At 40.2% G+C, this 22,244-nt stretch overlaps 1 protein-coding gene and 1 long non-coding RNA gene across 2 annotated transcripts; one reads left to right on the plus strand and one right to left on the minus strand.

Annotated features, from left to right (window-relative positions):
* The first annotated feature begins 411 nt into the window (after positions 1 to 411).
* LOC120893482 lies at positions 412 to 2,665 on the plus strand. The gene is made up of 2 exons (XR_005738129.1): positions 412 to 1,825; positions 1,923 to 2,665. It is a non-coding gene; the product is annotated as an uncharacterized LOC120893482 (long non-coding RNA).
* Positions 2,666 to 15,401: 12,736 nt separating this feature from the next.
* On the minus strand, positions 15,402 to 19,716 carry LOC120893480 (DE-cadherin-like). Its single transcript, XM_040295404.1, has 2 exons — positions 19,593 to 19,716; positions 15,402 to 18,745 (listed from the first exon to the last, which is right to left on the minus strand). Exon 2 carries the CDS (start codon positions 18,698 to 18,700, stop codon positions 15,539 to 15,541), a length of 3,162 nt encoding a protein of 1,053 aa, XP_040151338.1. The 5' UTR covers positions 18,701 to 18,745; positions 19,593 to 19,716; the 3' UTR covers positions 15,402 to 15,538.
* Between the last annotated feature and the right edge of the window lie 2,528 nt (positions 19,717 to 22,244).

The raw sequence follows: 22,244 nt of genomic DNA on the forward strand, positions 1-22,244 counted from the left end.
CCTACGAATAAATAATCTAAACATAAGTAGGCGCGACGTACAGATAAGTGAACGCACTTTTGAAGTCGTCCCAGAATTCATCTATCTAAGGCAGTGATTTCAAACTCGTTTTGGGTCGCAGGCCGCAGTTGGACGACGGTGGGGTAGGGGTGATTTCAATTGGCAAACATCATTAAGGAATTATTCTTGGACCTAGAATCTTATCTACTTTTTTGTAGCCTCCAATAACCTTCTTCTTCCTTGTTTTGGCTCAACAACTGTTGTCGGTCAAGGCCTGCCTGTACTACTTGTGGGGTTGGCTTTCAGTGACTTTTGGATTACCCCCCCATAGCAGGATAGTCAGTCCTACGTATGGCGGCACGGTCTATTTGGGGCTTGAACCCATGACGGGCATGTTGTTAAGTCGTACGAGTTGACCACTTTACCATGAGACCGGCTAATAAACAGTTCATGAAATTTATGAATTTACTCAAACATTACTTCAGTGGCGGTCGTCCCTACTCGGAAATTTTATAATTCATATTCAATTGTTCCAGATATCTGCTAACTTTCAGGCTACCTGGACAGTTCTTTAAACTTCGATGCTGCATTTTGACAACGGTAATGACTAATAACGGTAAATCAAAATGTATCGCTACATACACAATTTTTGGCAAGATATGTGGCCATTTTGTTGAGGAAAAGAGACTAACATCGACCTCATACAATTCATACCTTTTTTGAGTGCTTAGTTTTTCATGCATTTTAAATATATAGAGTTCTGAACGTCTATTATCCGGGGGCGGATTAACCGGCGGGTGGCTTAACCGTGCGCACAAATGTGATCTCAAAGAACCTGTCGCTACAGACAAAGCTGTGACTAAATAGCACTTATTTACCGGTACTCACATATGCCTTTCATACAAGGAAACTGTCCAAATCTGACGAAACTCTCTAGGCCGCGTTTGAGATGCTCAACAGGATTGTTTGCTCCGTATGTGATGAAGGTGTCCGCCATGAAGGCTGGGATAACGAATTGGCTGACGAAGGTACGAGATCGTCAGGGGTTTCGGATACTCGTGAAACTACTTGATAATTAGATCTATTCTTCAAATCTTTGTTGACGATTTTCGTTTGGCAAAAATACCACACGTATCACTCCTTCCTTGCTAGGTGTGCAAGAAAGCTGAAACACGTAAAGGTTAAAGAAACAACATCAACAGCGTTAATAACATCTAACGTAACGCTCTATACTAAGAATGACTAAGAAATGAGCACCTTCAAGTAAAATTTATAAAACGAGTTTCTCTTTTTAATCCAAGACTGCATGATCATTTTCCAATTCATTCAGAAGCAATTTAGTTGGTTGAAAATGTTGACATTACAGGGTTCATAATGGAATCATACAATGGACTACTTGATCCGCTCGAGGGAATGTTTGAAATAGTTAGGGGATTTTTGCAATGTTGCTATGGAGGTTTGTAGGCATATAGCGGAATCTTATAAACGCATAGGAGATGTTTTCAAAACAGTTATGACGTTTTGCAACCAGCTATGGAGCGATCGGTTGTAGCGCTGTAGAAATTAAATTGAGACCTTTTTTGTTCAGAACCTCGTTATGATTTGTGAGTTTGGGGTGATTATACACACGTTTTTAGTATCATCGTGCAAAATAATGAATCATTTGTAATTTTCATTTGCTGCTAAAACATTCTTCTATATTACATTCTATACTCTACTATGACGCATCCTCCGGAACATCTTTATGTTCGAGCATGGAGTTTGGAGGAGAAGGATGAACCACGAGCTTGCTGATCTGTACGGCAAATCGAGTATCCTGACGGTGGTGAGTGGCTGGAGAATCTTTTGAGGATGTCTGTGACTCATGCTCCACCAAGATGGTGTTCGACAGCAATCCCCAGTTCTTATTCTTAATTCCCCAGGTATTAGGCGCATGGGAGTACTGCGAACGCGATGGCTGGATCAGGTGAAGCGAGACCTGTCGGAGATCGTGTGTCTACATGGATGAGAGGCTGCAGCCAGGGTCCGAGCATCCTGGAGAATGATGATTGACCGAGCCATGTCACTTCGACGTGCTCTATCGTGAGCAGGCCAACAATAGAGAGTTCATTAAGTTCATATGCAAGAAGATAGGTAATGAAGCAGGAGAGCGCATTTGAGTGGCAAGGTTTGATTTCTGTTTAGCCCGACAGATTTATAATTTCTTGGATATTTTCGCTAATCTCTGCATAGCATAGAAGAAGTCCGTACCACATATTACTAGTTCATAACGGAATGGTCTTAGATTCATAGCGGTGCCATTATACATAAATGGTGGTAAATGTCGAAGAATATGTGTATAGTAAGGACCAGTGGTATATTTATTTTGCTTAGTGTGTAGGTTGTATATTTGTTGATGGAAAAGTATTCGTATACCCAATCCCGTTATCTTTCACGAAAGTTCGCGTGCTAAACAAAGATTGTTCATACTTTAGTGAAATGTGTATTCAAAGCGCAGTTGTTTATTCAGAAAATAAAAAGCACTTGCATGAGGAACTTCAGGCGGTAAAATGTACTTACTTCAAATGTACTTACCCATGTAATGGAGACTAACGCTTGTAGTCTGAAAGAATACTGTCAATTTGAGGCAATAAAAGCATGGATCTGTAATGCTATTTAGTGGAAATTTATGTCAGATTTGAACTATGTTTTGCAAACAGCCAGAAAAAGAATTAATATCAGGAGCATTATGTCACTTAACTACCGTTTTTGAGAATCTTTTAAGACAAGGCTTATAAAACGATTGTATAACTTTAAACTATATCGAAACTCATCCGATTGACATTGTTAGAGTAATATTAGAACATTGCGAACAAAAACATATAACAACATCTTTTGCTATTATAATCCCAAATACATATTGGTTTCACACTGACTTACTTTCAGTCCTCAACTAAATTTTATACTAAACTAATATTTTCTTTCATGATCATGTATGTTATCAAAGATGAAAGATATGAAATAAACTATGAGTAATGCAAGTTTAGTACTAATAGATAATATTTCAAACAATTCCGAAGAAATGATTTCAATTTTATTACATAAACAAAATGTATCACATCTGCCGTGTCACCCTGTAAATTTCAGGTTTATTTAATTATTTTTAAGTGCGATTCATTGTGTTTATTTCCATAACTGTTCCGCGGGGGTAGTTTTAAAATTCGTTTAAGACATTAATTGTATTTTATGTAACCTTATTTGAATTTCTCGTTTATGAAACGATAACATTTCTTAAGGCTAACTAATTATTTTAATGATGCCCTACCCGTTCCTACCTGATATAGCTTAAAACATTTTTCTAAAAATAACGAATACCATTTGATAATGACTAATATCTGATTCCTTAGTTAATAATTCAAATTCCACAGAGATTCTTCGTATACCTAATCTGGCATACTAAGAAGAACATACTCATACTCAGTTGACAATACTCATGAAATTCTCAAATTGTGTGCTACCTCATGTTTCACCAATTACAATTGTCTCCGTAATATTTTCCTTGAAACCGTGCAACTCAAGGACTGTGTAGGAACGAGGAACCGTAATGTAGAACGATTTTACAAGTAGCCAAAAATTTTTTACAGGTAGTTTGACATCTAAGAGCCCTTTTCGATTCAAATTTTAATTAAGATAAAAATGATGAATCTGTCTGGTAATGGCTAGAAAATTATTAATCGGTTCATACATTTTACAGAAAGACTATGTATTAGTGTTGGGTAAAGTAGCACAATTCAGTGAGCTGTGCGCACACGCATACTGCCCTAAGTGCACTTCCACACTGTGCGCAATTTAAGCACTGTGCTATGTTGTGCGCAACACTATTCCCCCGGAACATTGAATTTGTTGAAAACAAAATTGCATTAAATTGCATTTCATTAAAACTGACTATTTCGGATGGTTTAAAAAAACTAAGATAGATTGTTGCTATTCATAAACTTCCCTTGTAAGGTAAATATTAAGTTTCTTCTTCTTGTTTGATATCACAACCGAAGTCAGTTAAGGCCTGCCTGTAACAAACACCAGTGAGCGTATTAGTTCACCATAACAGGAACGGCTGTCCTACGTATGGAGGCACGGTCCATTTGGGGCTTGAACCCATGACGGACGTGTTGTTAAGTCGTATCATGATGAACCAGAACGATGTTCTTGGAACGCAGCTGGGGAATGTTGAATCGGTTCACTGTCTAGTATGCCACATGGATATTCATCCGCTTCATCTCGTAAAATGGTCGCTTTGAGTTGTGGCGTCATCGCCTGCCGCTACGAAGCCAGTGAATGCGATTTCCGCTTTTGGGCACGTATGTTCATGTTTCCCAGGAAAAATTCAACTGTTGCCGGTTGCATCGTCCTCCCGGTCAAGCAAACTAGTGATGGGAAAAAATAAATTTTCGTCGGATTCGATTCCAGCTATCTCCGAAGTTTTCTGGAACCGATTTGATAGTATCAAATGTAGATCCGGAATCAGTTTCCCGAATCGGTTCCAGAATCGGCTCTGGAATCGAAATCAGCTACTAAATCGGAATCGGCTCAAGAACTGGTGCTGGAATCGGCTACGAATTCGGAATTGGTTACGGTATTAGAATCGAAATTGGCTCCAGAATCGGAATTGACTTAGAAATCAGAATCGGGTTCGAAATCGGAGTCGGAGTCGGTTTCGGCATCCTCATAAGAACAGACGCTTGTATCCAATGATGCTACGTCTTGATAACCACACAGAATCAAAATTTACTTTTAAACGATCCATTCTCATGGAGATTCTCGGACTGATTTCGCTTCCGAAACTTTTTACTTCAACTCAAGAACTGATTTTCATTTCGGAGATAGTTCCAATTCTTGAGTCAATTCTGATTCCGTTACCGAAGCAAATTGCGATTCCCAGGTCGATTCCGGTTCCTTTAAGCACATTCTGATTCCGGAGTCGATTCCGGTTTTGGAGTCGACTTCGGAGCCAACTCCGGAATCGGTTCCTCTTACTCTTATATTCCAGTTGCTCTTATTTCAATATTGACAACAATTTCAACAAGTTCCTTCAGACAAAATGCTTTCTGCTCTTATTTACATTCGAATAGATGTATCCGTTAAAGAAAGTATAACGAAGTACAGCGAAATATATCTATAACTGTTGAATTGAACAAGGTCTTAGCGTTAACTACCGCTTTATTTTTTGGTTGATGGTAAATAATTTAGGTTGGAGTTAAATCTGACTTTGAACCAGCTTAATACAATTTCAAATATTATTTTCGTTTGGTTGGGTTTGTTTGGTCGCAATTTATTTATTTATTTGTTCATTACCTTCATTTTTTCCAGTGAGATTGTGTTTTTCCAATTTGTAGAAATGATACATTACATACATTACATACCGAATTTAAAATCCATGAGTTAAATTGCGTATTTTTTTAAATGTTACTTAGGCTTTAAATGTTACGTAGGCTCGATTTTCCAGATTATTTTTTATGAATAAATAAATAAATGAATAAGTAAATAAAATATAAATCAGATGGTAAATATCTCAGTAGATAACACATTAATTGAAAAAACTTAAAATTAATTGTAAAACCTATAATTTATTGAAATTATAAAACGTACATGCAATTCCAGGAAATCAAATTTGCATAAAGCTACCAGTATCTTCAGGCACAGCTTCAAATCTTCAAACGTTTTCTTGATTTTCATTCGCATTCTACGGAGTATCACTCGTTGTTTTGTTGAAATGATCTTCGAAAGCCGCGTTTGATTCTTAATTTGATATTTAATTTTTCTGTGCTGTATTCATCTCAATTCATGATGGATTCATGCTGGATCATCTCAAATAGGAAGTTTGCTGTGAAAATCTGGAGAATCGTTGAAAAATCGTCTCTTTCGATTTGTTTCTAAAGATACTGACTAACTGACTCATCGAGCATAACATCTGACGCTTGATTCATTTTATTTTTACCCACTTCAAACATAATGTGATGTTTGTAACTGTAAAGCTGTTCTTTCTTAAATCATGTTTACATTGTCCCAATATGCTGTATGGGCGCGAGGTATCAAATTCCATACATAATTTGGTCGCTTTTTTGCTAATTCCTTCTGTTACACTGGCATCTTATATTGCTCAAATGGACATTGGGAACTCAAAGTTGTTGCTTGCCGTAGTTTTTACAGACATTTAGTCCATTTGTGTAGTCTGATAAGCATTGCAGGGATCTTTTACAAGTATACCTAGATCTCTCCAATATTTTTTTTAGTTAATTATATACATCATTCTGTCTTATGTATGCAAGGAGTGTTCGTGCTAACTGTAGTTCTAGAAACAAAAATATAAATCACAGACGGTCCCGTGTTACAGTCGTTAACTCACATGGCTTAACAACAATATCCGTCGTTGGTTCAAATCTAGATTGGATCGTCTCCCTGTAGCAAGGACCGACGATGCATGTCCTCGAAGGACGTTTCGCCAAGTACAAGAAGAAGCAGACTAATGACGGATATTTAAGCTTACATTGCACTATCGGTGTCCATTGCAACAGCCAGAAGGCACCGAACGGTTAATGACGGTTCCGATAATTCCGACGACTCAGACGAATCCAACGGCTCCGAGGGCTTCGGACGGCTCAGGGCAGCATCATCGGTAAGATTTAGCACATGAAGGAAACACAATTGGATGGTTCACACGATTGTATTTTTTGGGAAAGTCGCCAGCAAAAATTTATACTAACAAAGGTTGCTATCAAAACTTTTTTATGACGTTTTACAAGCGACTCTCGCAAAGAGCCGTCTTGTGGAAGAAGTGTAAAGTGAATTCCATTTGAGAACTAATTTATTCGTATGCGGCGACACTCATCACTTGTCATTATCCTGTGCATATGGCTTACAATTTCTAGCGTTGGTATTTGTGCAAATGTTTCCATTGATCAATTTTATAGAATATTTTTACAGTCATAGTTTAGAAATTATATGTAGGGGAATTTGAGGCAAGTGTGCCATACGGGGCAAGAGTGCCACCAAGCATTTTTCCTTAAAAACTTTAGTTTAATGATCAATTATGTATACAGTTGGTTGCTTTCCAATGACAAGGTATACTGAGCCGAATTTCATATTGACCAATCGATATTTCGCATTGTTTTGAACTGATTTATATTGAGCTTCAAAATTGTGCAGAATATTATAATTTTTTCATCCAACCAAATAAGCTCTCAAAAATCATGCGAACAATCAACCGAGCAAATATTTACACCACCGTATAGCTGAGAAAACGTGAACATTTTTGTGGGGTTAGTTGAAAAAAACTTTCTTTTTGTCACTGAAATATTCAATTTAAAAAAAGTAACAACTTTTGGGGCAAAAGAGCCATCTCTATTTGGGGCAAGTGTGCCACCATCTTTCATAGGCGCGAGCTGTCAAAAATGTAAACATTGTTGTAGCGTTCAGTGGTATGGTCCACTTTTACGAGCGGATTCTACTCCGGAAAAACAGACCAGCAACAACCCATATTGCGATACAGTTTGTGATGAAAAGGGGTTCATTGGTGACTCAAGACATGTAGGAATACATACACTAGTGGTACAAACGTAATTATTTCCAACTATGTAAGAAATACGGTTATTTTAACCAGGTGGCCGTCTTGCCCCATACGAGTGGCACTCTTGCCCCATAGCCCAAAAAAGAACGTCTTTTTGGATCCTTTTTAAAACACTTTTTAAAAACTGTTATGTTTGCACTTTTTTCAAGCGAAACTCATTTATAAGGGAGGAAATAGATGTAAAATGGTTATGAGATTTAAATCGGCTTTTGAAAAACATGTTTTAATGAGTTATAACTTGAAATGCTTAAGGTGGCACACTTGCCCCAAGTTCCGCTAAAATAGTTTTTTTTTTTTTTTTTATTCAGGAGTAACGGTCCAAAAAGGCCGTATTGCTTAAGAGTAGAAAATACAAATGTAATTCATGGCGCTACAATCCATATTGGCAGGGAGACATTTCCTTCTCTGAGCCATGGAAGGGCACCTTATCCCGGGTGTACTCGGACGGTTTGGTTTTAATTAATCCAGTCCATGATTTTGCGGTCCTATAAGCGTGGCGAAGGTCTACATCATTCGGGTTTCGAGGTTGTCTATTCCAGTTCAGTGTTCCAAATGGCATTGCGGGGGTCTGTATCGTGTGGATTCCAAGCATTTCGTGGGATCCATCCATCAGAAGCGGTCCGAGTATATTTCCATTTAGTGGCTCAAATGACATTGCGAGGGTCTGTATCGTTGTAGTCCTTTCCTTCAGTGGTCCGAGTGACATGGCGGGGGTCTGTATCGTTCCAGTTATCTAGTAAATCCTTGCAAGAACATCGTTCGAGCAAGGATCTTCTGTCTGCCGTCAATGCCGATTACTCAGCCATACGCATTGCACTCATTCATTCTTACATTCATGCATACATTCATCCATCACAAACATACAAGCGATGTACAACATGTAACAACTAGACAAACAAGAGGAAATAACATAGGATGCAAGATTGCTGTTGCCAACAATGTTGGTTGGTTCACAGACATTTTGCTTAAGGAAAGTCACACAGTTAAGCCGTTCTCTCTACAGAAATCGAATATGGCCTTCAGGTATTCCCAGTCCGATGCCGCTAATATATCCCGAATCGGAATATCAGTACATTTTCCTAGTCTTTCGACCGCGTCCAGCAAAGCAGGTCGAGCAGACTCGTATTCCACGCAGGACCACAAAAGATGATCCATGTCGTGGAATCCAAGCCCGCAGCCACATACCTTGGAGTCGACCAGTCCTATACGCTGGAGATGTGCGCCCAATGCGAAATGATTAGACCTAAGTCTAGACATCATTCGAATGAACGCACGATCGCCAGGGGTGTTATGGAACCAAGGCTTCAAGCTTACACGAGGAGTGATTGTATACAGAAACCTTCCGAGTTCATCCGAGTCCCACAGATTTTGCCAACGTGCCATGCAAAACGCCTGTGGGGCCTGCAAGAACTCATGAGGAAGGATAGGCCTATCAAAGAAAGACCCTTCTGCAGCTCCCCTTTTGGCCAAATGGTCTGCCTGTTCATTTCCTGGTATACCACAATGAGCAGGTAACCATACTAACGATATGCGAAACGACTTTTCAAACAGTGAGCTTAAAACCTTTACAATTTCTTTCACAAAATGGTCTGGGCTCTTAACAGCCTTTACGGATTTTAATGCTTCAATAGCGCTTAAGCTGTCTGAAAAAATTACATATTGATCCGCTGGGCATGCACTTATCAATAATAAGGCATAAAAGATTGCGGCGAGCTCCGCTACATATACTGAGCATGGTTGGCGTAATTTAAAGAATGCTTCGGAGCACGTGTTGTATACACCAAATCCAATGCCCTGCTCTGATGAGGATCCGTCAGTATAAAATTGGTTACTGTTAGCATGGCCATGTTTCTCCACAAATTTGCTGGGAATTGTCATCCGGCGAAGGTTATCGGGGATACCTTTAATTTCCTCCTTCAATGAGGTATCTACACTTAAAATGGAACTGCAGGACTCTGGTAAGCTGGCACTAGTTATACTTTGAGAAGTACTAGGGTGCACCTGTAAGGAAACAAAATCATGATAGACCTTCATGATTTTGCATTTAGAACCTATCTCTTGCAGTGTTTCAAAGTTCTCGATTATCAAGGGATTTGATACTGTAGAGCGGACGAAAAGGCGAAGCGATAGTAGCTCAAAACGTAGCTTTAGCGGCATCACTCCGGACATCACTTCGAGTGACATGTTATGAGTCGACTTCATGCTACCTAGCGCGATTCTAAGACAGCGATACTGAATCCTCTCAAGTCGGATTAAATGCGACTTGGCTGCCCAGTGGAAGCATATGCAACCATACTCCAAGACGGACAGTATCGTAGTCTTATATAGGTTAAGGACGTCTTTGGGGTGTGCACCCCACCAGAGTCCGGTAATCGTTCTGAGAAAATTGATTCTTCTTGTACATTTCTGTACCAGATAGTCAATATGTGTCCTCCATACATTTTTGCTATCAAACCAAACCCCTAGGTATCGAAAAGATCTGGCAATGGATATCTTTTTACCATATAAAAAGATATCTACCTTTGGGTCAACCAAATTCAAGCGTCTATTACTCTCAGTGTTGTAAAAGAAAGAGAATATCAGCATTTCCGTTTTCTCTGGAGAAAACTCGATACCTAGGTTTGTGGCCCACACTTCTAAATTGTTGAATGTGGTTTGCAAAGGACTTTGAAGGTCGGCGATGTTGTTGCTGGCGACTGATACAACACCGTCGTCCGCCAATTGCCTAAGGCTACAGCCAGGTGCAAGGCAAGTATCTATATCGTTGACATAAAAATTGTACAACAAGGGGCTCAAACAGGACCCTTGTGGTAGTCCATAAAAGCTGACTCTCCGAATTTTCATGAAGCCATTGTCGAAATTCATTGCCTTTTCCGAAAGGAGGTTGAATAAGACGTTATTCAGTCTTGGGGTTAAGCCCGCAGATTCTAACTTTTGACACAGAACATTGACTGATACTGAGTCAAAAGCCCCCTTGATGTCAAGAAATGCAGATGCCATCATTTCTTTACGAGAATGAGCCATCTCGATTTCGGACACAAGCAGCGCCAAGCAATCGTTGGTACCCTTGCCTTTGCGAAAGCCAAATTGGGTACTTGACAAGAGGCCTTTGAATTCAAGCCAATTGTCCAGTCTAAAAAGAATCATTTTCTCAAATAATTTTCGCAGACAAGATAACATTGCTATCGGTCGATATGAGTTATATTCTGATGCCGGTTTACCAGGTTTCAAAAGGGTGACTACTTTCACTTCTCTCCACTCCAACGGGACGGTGTTAAGCTCCAACATAATGTTGAATAATCTCAACAGCCGTTTCCTCGCCAGATCTGGCAGATTATGGAGCAATTTGTTCCGAATCTGATCCAGTCCTGGAGACGAATTGTTGCTGGAGTACAGAGCAAGCGATAGCTCAACCATTGAGAACGGTGAATCCATTTGCGGATCACTCCCATGAGCACTCTGTTGATATGGTGGTGCTTGAGCGAAATCAGGGCAGACTTTTTGTGCAAATGGCTCTAGCCATGCCCCAGAAACCCTTTCGCTCTCGTTTGTTGCTTTGCTGTTGCGCATCCTTCTCGCCATGCTCTGAAGCTCCGTTAGCGAAGTGGAAGGCTTGAGGTTTTTGACATACCTCGGCCAGTATGACCTTTTTTTTGCTTTAAGCAAGTTTTTGCACCTACGCTCCAGGCCTCTATAATGAACGTATAGATCCATGGAACCGGTGTCTCTATACCTGGCAAAAGCCTTCCGCTTCGCTGAGAATGCCGCTTTACAATCCGCGTCCCACCAAGGAGTGGGTGGTCTTTTAAAAATCCTTGCCTGGGGGGGCGGCCTCGTTTGGGCACCGAGGGCGCACTCGTTTATCGCCATAACGAGATTTGCATACTCCTCATTTACGGAGAAACTGGGTTCTACGCGGATTAGCAAAGCGGTCATTTGGTCGCCGTATTTCGTCCAGTCGATGTTCCTCGTTAAGTCACAATTAGCGGGGACTTGATCGACTGTGCGACTCCTCTTGATAATCGAGATCTTTATTGGCAGATGGTCGCTACCAAGCGGGTCTTGGATTACCTTCCACATAGAATCCAGCCCTAAAGACGACGAACAAAGAGAAAGGTCTATTGCGCTGGGTCGTGCCATAGGTGAGGGCACCCTAGTTGCTTCACCAGAGTTTAGAATTGTCAAACTGTGTGTGTCGCAAATATCCCTAATGATTGGTGCACGATTATCGTCATGCGTGCAACCCCAATCTGATCCATGGGCGTTAAAGTCGCCCAGGATGAAAAATGGTTTTGTTAGTACCGTTACTACTGTCACAAGATCCTTGTTGATCTTCTTTGGATCCAGATTGGCTCCCGGTGGGATATAAATTGAGGCAATAGAAACGTCAAGATCCCCTAGCTTTGCCTGGATCGCGACGTATTCGATTACCTCGGGTGTGGGGAGGGGTATTCTGCTGAAGCTGTGACTGCTACGAATACCAATTAACACTCCCCCACCACGCCTATCGCTAGTTGGGTCATGTCGATCTTGACGAATAATATTATATCCCGGGAAGGTAATATTTTTATCGGGTGAGAGCCAAGTTTCACTTAGGGCAAATGCATTACAATTATTCTGCCCTAGTAATACCTTAAAAGAATCTATTTTTCCCAAAAAACTTCTGCAGTTCCATTGTAGTATAGTAGTCATTGGAGGCATTAATCATCCAAGCGGACCATCATACTTAGACATGGCCATTTTGATAACCATTGCTTGACCATTCCTCTTAGGAAAGGAAATGCCAGGGGAATCAATCCGGTAAGGGGTTCCGGGAGGTGGAGGGAGTCAAGGAGAGAGTGTAAAATCTCTGTCAGGCTTGGGAGGGATGGCCTGGAGAAAGATCTGGGTTCGCTAGGGAACGCCAGATTGCTGGGATTGGAAGGGTTACGGGAACGTGGATGGGTGCGAGCGTCACGGGGGGGTTTGGAGCCCTGGGGTTGGCGTGGGGTCGCGTTGTCGTGACGTCGAGGTGCCTTTTTGGGTGAAGCTTTAATAATTTTTTTTATTGTCTTTTTGTTCGGTACCCGTGTTGTATGCAATCTTTTAACTCCATTTAATGGTGCCAGATTGGGCAACGGTTCATTACCCTCCAATAGGGAAAGGTTATCGAACGGATTCACACTTGAGGTCGACTTCAAAACATCGGCGTACGATCCTCTTGTATTCTGCAAGACGGCCCGTTTGTGTTCTGATTGTTTTTTTCGGTACACAGCACACAACGACATTTCGTGCCATTCCTGCTTGCAGTGAATGCATTTCTGGGTTTCGGCCTTGCATTCGGATGTTGAATGCGATCCCTTGCATTTGCCACACTTCACGGAGTTTGTGCAGTAAGGCTCTGAATGTCCAATCTGGCTACATTTTGTGCAGCATGCTATTTTTTGCACAAATGGTCGACGGATGGGCACTCTGAGTCCTTCAATGTACAGCGTGTTTGGCAGGACTGTACCCTCGAAGGTGATCCGGAGTGAGGAAGTCTCACGGAACACCTTCTTTCCATCGACCGCACTTGAAGCGTAAAGTTTTTTAACTTCAAGGACCTTTACCCGAGGGGAAGATTGGTGCAGAAAAGCCCCTTGTCCGTACTTTAGGATGTCCTCTAAGGGGTAATCTAAGTCATCAATGACACCGACGACTTCCACCAATCCACCGGGAATATATACCCGGTAATCCTCCGTATAGGACGGATCGGCCGCAATAGCATTGGCTTGCATCCGGTCTTTTGCGGTGACTCGCAGCTTGTTTGGACGCGGGCGAATAATGTCTAAGACACCAGGATATTTTTTTATAAACAGATGCCGTAATTGCTCTTACATCGAGCTGTTTATTTTTCGGCATGAAAAATACATCATGTATCCTGCGATGGGATACGCTCGGAATCTGGGATTCCCCTTCAACGATTGACCCATCAATTGATCACGGGACGTTGAAGGTAAAGGCTCGTTACTAGCCTTTTTTTTCGCATTCTGTCCTGGATCAGAACTTTTTCGCTTCACTGTAGTAAAGCCCTCCTCCGATTCATCCATCGGCTCCGCCTCCATGAGAGAGTCGGAGCGAGAGAAAGAAACCCAACTGTGTGACGAGAAAGGATAGGTAAACAAGAGAGGATCACTTACCACAAATAGACACACGAGAGCGAGAGTACACGACGAACGAGCGCTACGCACCTGTCCGACGAATGCGCTCTACACTCACAAACCTACACAACAGTACACACGCAGCGCGTATACACGCGCTGCACACAACTCTACGCACTACACACTGTACGCACTATACACTAAGCACAGATCGCTTTCCGAACGTTCTCGCACGTATTCCCTTGCAGTGCGTATGGTCGAGGTCAGTGGCTTGTTGTCCGGCAAAAAATCCATCCACTTGGAGCGCGTATCGATCACGTCTGATTCGCTTCGTGGTTGGGGACAGAATGACCGCTAAAATAGTTATGAGATTGAAATCGGCTTTTGAATAACACGTTTTAGTGAGTTATAACTTGAAATGCTTAAGGTGGCACACTTGCCCCAAATTCCGTTACAATATTAACCATTTATGGTATGGTAGTTTTTGTTTCATTTTCTGTGTAGATCGGCACACGGTGGCGGCCACCTAAAGTAAAATACCTAATATTTCTACCAATCTTCTAAATCTGAGGCTTTCTATAAATATTTCCACTTACACTGTTTTCCGAATCAGTGTTCAATGTGAACTGCATTATTAAAAACTTGCAGGATAATTTTCAACAGCTTTCATTATTTGTGATAACTGGGATGTTGAAAAAACCTCTTGCAATTGTTGAATAATGCCATTCACATTAGAAATAGATACGGAAAACAGTGTATCGGAGAACTATCTTGACATATTGTTGAGTACTTACTTTGACTATGCTCATGCAAAAATTAGGAAACATATCTTATAAAATCTAAGAAAACTATGAAAAAATGTAATATAAATGTACGTATGAGATTCAGGAGGTCCGGTAAAACTCGTACAGTCGTACCATTCCTTTGCAAAATGACCAGGTAGCTGAAATAATATTAGTTATGTCATTAGTGTTACCATTGACAAAATGATATATTGGTTTTTCATTATATTTTAGCTATTTTAGCTTTAGATTTTTTCGACTAGCATAACCAAAGATTGGTGCCAATCTATATGGGAAGATGGTATTTTCGGTAAGCGGTTCAAAGATCTGTCAAAAGCCACGGAGCGATGTGGTCTTCTCAAATAGAAAAAAATTCTCAAACTTTCATAAAAGTTTCTTAAGCACTCATAACTTGTTCTCAGACATGAGTCAGTGGCCGTCGTCAGTTTTTCTCACTCTAAGAAACAGATATCGTAGCGACAATGAAACATGAGCGATTAAGCTTTTCGTTTAATGTTTTCAATGATTATAATTGAAAAATGATTTAAAAATATGCGATCAAAAACTAAGTTTCTCTTAATAGCGCCATAAAAAGCTTGAGTGACTATATCAGTTCTCAGAATGAGAAATACAGACGACGACCGCGTGATCGCGTCTGAAAACAAGTTTTAAGTGCTTGTGAAACTTGAATGAGTGCTTGAGAAAGCCCCATGGCACTGTGGCCTAACAAAGAACTGTTAAACTCAGTCCAGTTTGTGGCGATTTGAAAAACATCCAGAAGAACTGATAAATTATATGTAACGAAAAAAATGTGCATAACGCTGTTTACATTGTAAATTGTTTCAGATAATCCTATTAGGTCGCTGCCTGAAGTTCAATATTTATTCACCACGCACGATATGATTTGCATCAATTTTTTAATGTTGTGTTTGCTGCATAATATGTTAACAGTTCTGTTTTTGACCAATTTATCTAGTCTTCATATGCCCCAGTACATTGAATAACAAATCATTAATTCTTAAGATACATTTATCTTAAATGGAAATAAGGGGTTTCATACCATTTGTTTCCGTTTCATACATTGAATATTGATAACATCGTTCGTAATTGTACTTCATCCAATAAATTATCTTATTGCGCGATGAAAATATTGCTATTATTACTATAAGAAATGCAAATATCATCAAAGAAAACATGAACCGATTTGGAGATATATGAACCGAATCGGACCACAGATAGCTGAAAGAAACGTTATTTGCTACCATCGGCAGCATGAAATCTATCGTATGCCCATTGATTGTGAGGTTTCGCATGCATCCATTATAATCCAACGTTTCTGGTGTACCCAGGAGGTGTAACGGCCAATTGTACAACAAGTCTTTGGCAAAGTGATTGACTGTACCACCCAACAAAATAGACATGTTGCCTGGAAGAAACCCACTCAAATCCTTATTTTCATAGCGACTCCTACTGCTACCTTTCAATTTGTTGCTTGCAGTATGTATCTCAAACCGATGAGGCTCTAACACAATATCTACTGTTGTAAGTGTATGTAAAATCAGTTGTTGATAATCGAACCGAATCATTCCAGTTCCATAGTCCAATAGTAAGACCAACATACCATCGTTGATTTCCAATGCCAGAAAAGGTAGTGCCTTCAAAGATGGGCCATACTTCAGAGGACCCATGTAGAATACCAACCCGTCTTTTTGTCGGGGCAATAACCCAATGCTGATGTTGTTTACGTTGCCACTGTTGATCGATGGATAGATTGCATACCCAATTCCATCAAAACAGATGTCCAATTTCTCACACTGGGGACCTTCGAACCCCATGGGACAATTACATTTACCATTCTGGAAAGTGCCACCGTTCAAGCATGCTACCAACGAAGATTGTATCTGTGGGATGCATTGTGCTTGCACCAATGTGGTCATTCCCACAAACGAGCTAGTGTTGGTGTGCACTACGATTGGCTTTTGTGATCTATGGACCCTATTCTTACATGCCTGCTGACACATATGACCCTTTGCAATGCATTCATCTATGCCAACCGACACAATTCGATACCCGACGTCTTCCTCCAATTTGCGTAGATGCAAACTTAACACTGCATTTAAGAACTCTGACGATGTGTAAATAGTATCATCTACTGCAAAGAACACGTCCAAGAATGCACCCCGGGCAAGCTTACGATTGTTGATCGTGAATATGTCCACCTTATCTGGGTTGGTATCCAGAATGCTTGCAATGCTTTCCTGAAGTCGATACATGGGTGTGTTGAGCTCACCCAGGGTCTGAGATATGAATTTCTTAGCCGTTACATTGTAGAAGCGAATCGATCCACTCTGGTCGACCGCTTCCTCCGAGATGTTCTTCACTGTCACCGTCACTCGAGCAGATACGTTGTGTCGTGGAAAATAGGATGATTCTTCAATCACTGTAAATTCTAGATTGTATATTCCTTCGGGTGTGCCTTTTAGCATCATAATCATACCGCTCTTGGAATTGAGCTTGAAGTGTTTCCTTGTTCCTGTACTGGCCCTCTCATCCCAAAGGAACAATTTATTTGAATTATCTTCAATATCATAATCGAAATACACACTTCCTATCAGTTTATCTGTAAGCGTGCCTTCATAATTGTGAACCATAATGAACCTATCGTTGAAAACATCCCTCTCCTCATAACTTTTTGAAATCCTTAAAGCATTTTGAAAAGATATGCCATTACTGGTCCGCTGTTCTTGTCCGTGAATATTAGTGATTGCATTCTGGGGAATAATGTTAAGATCTCTATTGATTATTTTAACTATTAACGTGTGAGAGCTCATGTTTGGTTTATTATTTCGAAATAAGGCGGATGGCGCGTTGTCTTTGGCCAATATTTTAATAAAATAAATGTCCTTTTCGTCATCATTGAGCCTATTTTGTTTCGTTACTGTTCCGGTGTGGGAATCAATTGTAAAATGCAGCTGATTACTTTCTGCGATGCTATACGAAATTATATTGTTAGCCGACGTACCATCCAAATCGTACGCGTGTATTTGGATTACCGGTGTATTGTCGATGAGTTCATGCTCCAGATATGATACATCTTTAATGATCACCGGAACATTATCATTCACGTCCAGGATCATGATCTTCACCACAGCCTCCGCTGCTAGATCGTGCCTGTTCGTAGCTCTCACCGTTATGGTGTATTCGGTGACGCTTTCATAATCGAGCGCTCTTGCCAGCTTAATGTGGGCTGTGTTATTAATCTGCTCCAACAAAAATGTGTTTAATGAATTAGTCTGTTCAAATTTACCTCGAACTAATTCAAAAATAACGTTGCTATCGTTGTTTATATTTGAATTCGCTTCAAACACTGCCAATATCTGATCAAATGCAGTGAAATTTTCGTGTAGTATGACAGGAACTTTTGGCACTTTGGTGAAATATGGTAAGCGTTTGTCAGAGTCAATTATGTGTACCTTCACATCAACTTCTGGGTTTTCTGATTCGTTTTCTATATAACCTTGATTGTAAGCGCGAACACGAAGCGCATAATACTCTCCTGGGTTGCGATCGATGCGCTTAGCCAGTGCTAGCACGCCAGTGTGTTGGTCAATCTCGAAGTAACTGCCATCTTTATATTCCTGTACAATTTCGAAATTAACAACGCTATTTGTTTGCTCGTCGATATCCTTTGCAGTGATGATGGTCACTTGCTGGTGAAGTGTCGTATTCATGAAAACAAATGCTTCATAAAAGTCTTTATCAAACACTGGCGGATTGTCATTGATATCTAGAATCGTCACTTTGATCGTGCACACATCATCCAGACTGGGCTGACCGTTATCGGTCGCTCGTACCGTGATGTAAAACTCGGTATCCCGATACGGAGGATCTCGATCGAAAATTTGTGCCGAAAAGATCTCACCGGTATCTTCATCGATGGCGAAAAGCTGTTCTTGTCTCGTTTCATTTGCAATACTGTACTTTATCGTTTGAGATTGGTCTGGATCAGTGGCGGTCACGCGGTGTACAGATGTCCCAGATTCTTGTTCTTCTTTGAATGTCGGTTTGTATTCTCCACAATTGTGAAAGCTTGGTTTATGATTTACAGATGCTTTGAAATTTGCTGCAGCAAGACAGTGGCAATGAACCCAGTTTGATGAAATCAGCAATAGGACGAACCCTATTCGTCTCGTCATTTTATCAGCTAACTCGTTTCACACAGATGAGAAATGGGATTAGTTCTGAAATAGAGCAAATGTAACAGTTTTTATTATAATGAGTTTTACTATCACTGCTTAGCTCTTGTTGCACCACTTCATAGATTGTGGTGGAGCTTGTAAATGAATATTTTATCTTGGGGAGGACTTAATGTAATGTAATGTAATGTTAATGTAATATGATTCAATATCAGCAATTATCATTTTGCATGATCATTTTTCAACGATAGTGAAAAAAGCAATAGTACAACACAGTAAACACAAAGAGTGAAATGTGACATAAACATATATTTTTTATCTATTACGCACTTAAATCGCACTTGCTTAAGTCGTATCTGTTACCAAAATGGCGAACAGATATCAAATCAATCACTTGTGTAAAAAACATAACTTTATTTCAAATCAGCGTTGTTACCAAACCACACAGCAGCACCTAATATTTATCAGATATAATGTTGCACGTCACCATTAACGCAATGTTCATGTTCGTACACAAAATTACTCTAATTAACACCGCGCATTTAGTGCAACACAATAACATCTGAAAGAAGGAAATATCTCGAAACACTTTCATAGTCTATCATTATTTGTCTTTGGCTTCGAATAACTGCATCATCTACACATCACCAACAAAACAATATCCAATGCATTGCACAGAATCTTAAACTGCATCAAACTTTTATAATTTCTGTATATATTGTATATAATTATAATTTCTGTATTACTTTCAATTTCATCTGATTTTCAACTTTCCATATGATGTTTACAATGTATTTAAAGGCTTTTCCTTTACATTAAACTTTTTGCTACACTATTTTTCACAAGCAATATTCAGTTCCTAAACAACGCTGGTATATATTTCATTACTCACTTTGCATAACGGTCAATTGTGAATATTCCTTACTACATGACACAATTACAATTATTAGTTCAACACTTTTCACTAGTTAGATTAGAATTTGATTTATTTGTTCATAACATTGTTACTTTTTGGATGAAGACATGTTATGACCAGTAAACACAACATACTGTTTAAATTTGTACACTGAGTGGAAGCTATATACTTTGATCTAACGCTTTGGTACAACGCTATCAGTTCCCAGCAAGGTGATTTGCTCTGTTCGCCGATAATTCAATGCGTCGTAGCTTATCAGTTTCGCTTATCAAACCAGCTTGAAAGTAGATTATCTGTTTCTTAGAAATAGAAAAGCCAAATTCTGCGTGGACTTATTTCACACGTAACTTATTTTGTCACCACAGTCGTCACACAAAACTTATTTCGCTGTAATAAAAACAAATTTGAATGTTTTTAGTTTAATATGTTTAATATGTTTAATATGTTTATTGATTAATCCATCGGGATCTTGAAGATCCTACATGAATGTACTTAAATTAGTGCTTATAGACTATGTAAGGTACATAAATCGATAGGGGAGAACAGGTGCACAAGAATAGACAATGTATTTTGAAAATAAAATTATTACGTAAGTTGTGTCCTGAGTCTATCTCTAAAAACATTCTGTGGTATGTTCAAATCAAATAAATCAAAGTTACTTATGAAAGTTCGACACATAGCTGATCTAGGATCAGACTGGCCAAAACGAGTTCTATTACGAGGGACGGATATGAATTGACGTGTACGTAGATTCCTAGATGGCTCGTTAAATTCTATCGTAGCCAATAGAGTAGGAACATCAATATGGTGGTTAAGTAGTCCTGATATAAAAAGGCATTTAGCTATCTCACGGCGCTTTTTCAACGACTGAATCCCTAAAAGCAGACACCGGGAATGGTATGACGGTAACACATCGCCCTGTCGCCATGGTAAGAGTCTGTGGTGGATTGCTTATAGCAATGTCTTAGTTGTAATCAAGTAGCCATTGGTTACAGCAACCGTGGTTACACTGAATATCGAATCAATGTAGTTAGTCTTAGTTCACTCTTAGAACGGTTTACATCGTCTTTTAATCGCTCCCACAAGTCTTACAGCATATCTAGTCGCTTTTCTTTGGATGGCCTCGATTCGATTACTCCATTGTTCGGTACAGGGGTCGCTTACAATACTACCATATTCTAACACTGATCGGACGTAGGCACAGTAGATGGTTTTTATGGTCATGGGATTACGGAAACCTTGCGTTGATCGAATAATCCAACCCAGTAGTTGGTTCCCTCTGGATACTATATGATCGTTAAATGTTAAACGTGTGTCGAGAATGATCCCAAGGTCGCGGAATGTATCGATGCGTTCAACGGATATGTTATCGATCTGGTAGTTGAATCGTGTGCAAGACCGAGAACGGTAAAAAGACAAAACACGACATTTTTCGATACATAGCACCATTGCATTATCACGGCACCATATGCTAAATAGGTTGATGGCGTGTTGAAGATTGATGCAGTCATTGGTATCGTTGATAGGAGCGAACAGCTTAACGTCATCGGCAAACAGAAGAAAACGGTGTTCCGCTAGCAATTGCCCTACATCGTTTATATAAAGAATGAAGAGCAGCGGGCCCAAATAGCTGCCTTGAGGCACTCCTGAGGTGCCAAGCACCTCTCTAGATGTATGATCGTTTACCTTGATCTTGTATGAGCGTTCTGTGAGGTAGGAATGCAACCACTTAACTATTTGTTCCGAAAACCCTAACTTCTGCAATTTGGCGATTAAAATGTGTGAGATGAGGTCGAAAGCAGCTTTGAGATCGGTGTAAATAGCATCCACTTGACCTCCGGAGTCGAGATTACGTTTGCAGAAACTAACGAATTCAGTGAGGTTCGTTAATGTTGAACGTTTGGGTACGAACCCGTGTTGGTTTTCCATAATGTAATTCGATGTAGCGGATAGGGCAGCAAAGCAGCCGTAAAGCAGAAGCTCAAAAGCTTTTGATACCGCACAAAGTGATGTGATACCGCGATAGTTTGAAGCACATGAGCGATCCCCTTTTTTAAATATTGGTACCATCCACGAGGTCTTCCATAAGAGTGGGAAAATACCGGAACTCAGTGACGTGTTGTATATGTTTGTTAATACAGGTGCTAGGGACTGATAGCATTTACTGATGATGTAACTCGGAATGCCATCGGGACCAGGAGCTGTAGAGGGTTTAAGGCTTTTGAGGCACTTTTCTACTGTGCGTATATCAAACTGTAGTAGGTTTGGAGATAGCTTTGGTCGCCATATAGTATGTTCGGTTTTTGATACGGTCGCCATGTAATCTGATGAGCGTACAACGGTACAACTGATAAACGCGTACCATCGCGGTAGGTCAGTGTTTCGCTGACAAGTATCGAGGTTGAATAACACTTTGTTCGAAGCGGACTTTTCGACACTTGATCGTCCAGGCGATCATAGAAACCTTTAAGAGGTTTCCCTTACTGGAAACGTTGGAGTTTAGAGGCCTTACCTTGGGTAGGGGGACATAACTAAACTCTTTAAATGAGAAGTCGATAGATGTTGGATGGGCATAGTCCTATCCTGACAGTCCGAACGATTCTGACTTGCCATGGTCGGAATTGGTTT

The sequence above is a fragment of the Anopheles arabiensis genome, chromosome 2, assembly GCF_016920715.1.
Source record: "Anopheles arabiensis isolate DONGOLA chromosome 2, AaraD3, whole genome shotgun sequence".
Taxonomy (NCBI): domain Eukaryota; kingdom Metazoa; phylum Arthropoda; class Insecta; order Diptera; family Culicidae; genus Anopheles; species Anopheles arabiensis.

Excerpts from the sequence above, each read along its gene's own strand:
- LOC120893480 (XM_040295404.1), bottom strand. The coding sequence starts at position 18,700 with ATGACGAGACGAATAGGGTTCGTCCTATTGCTGATTTCATCAAACTGG.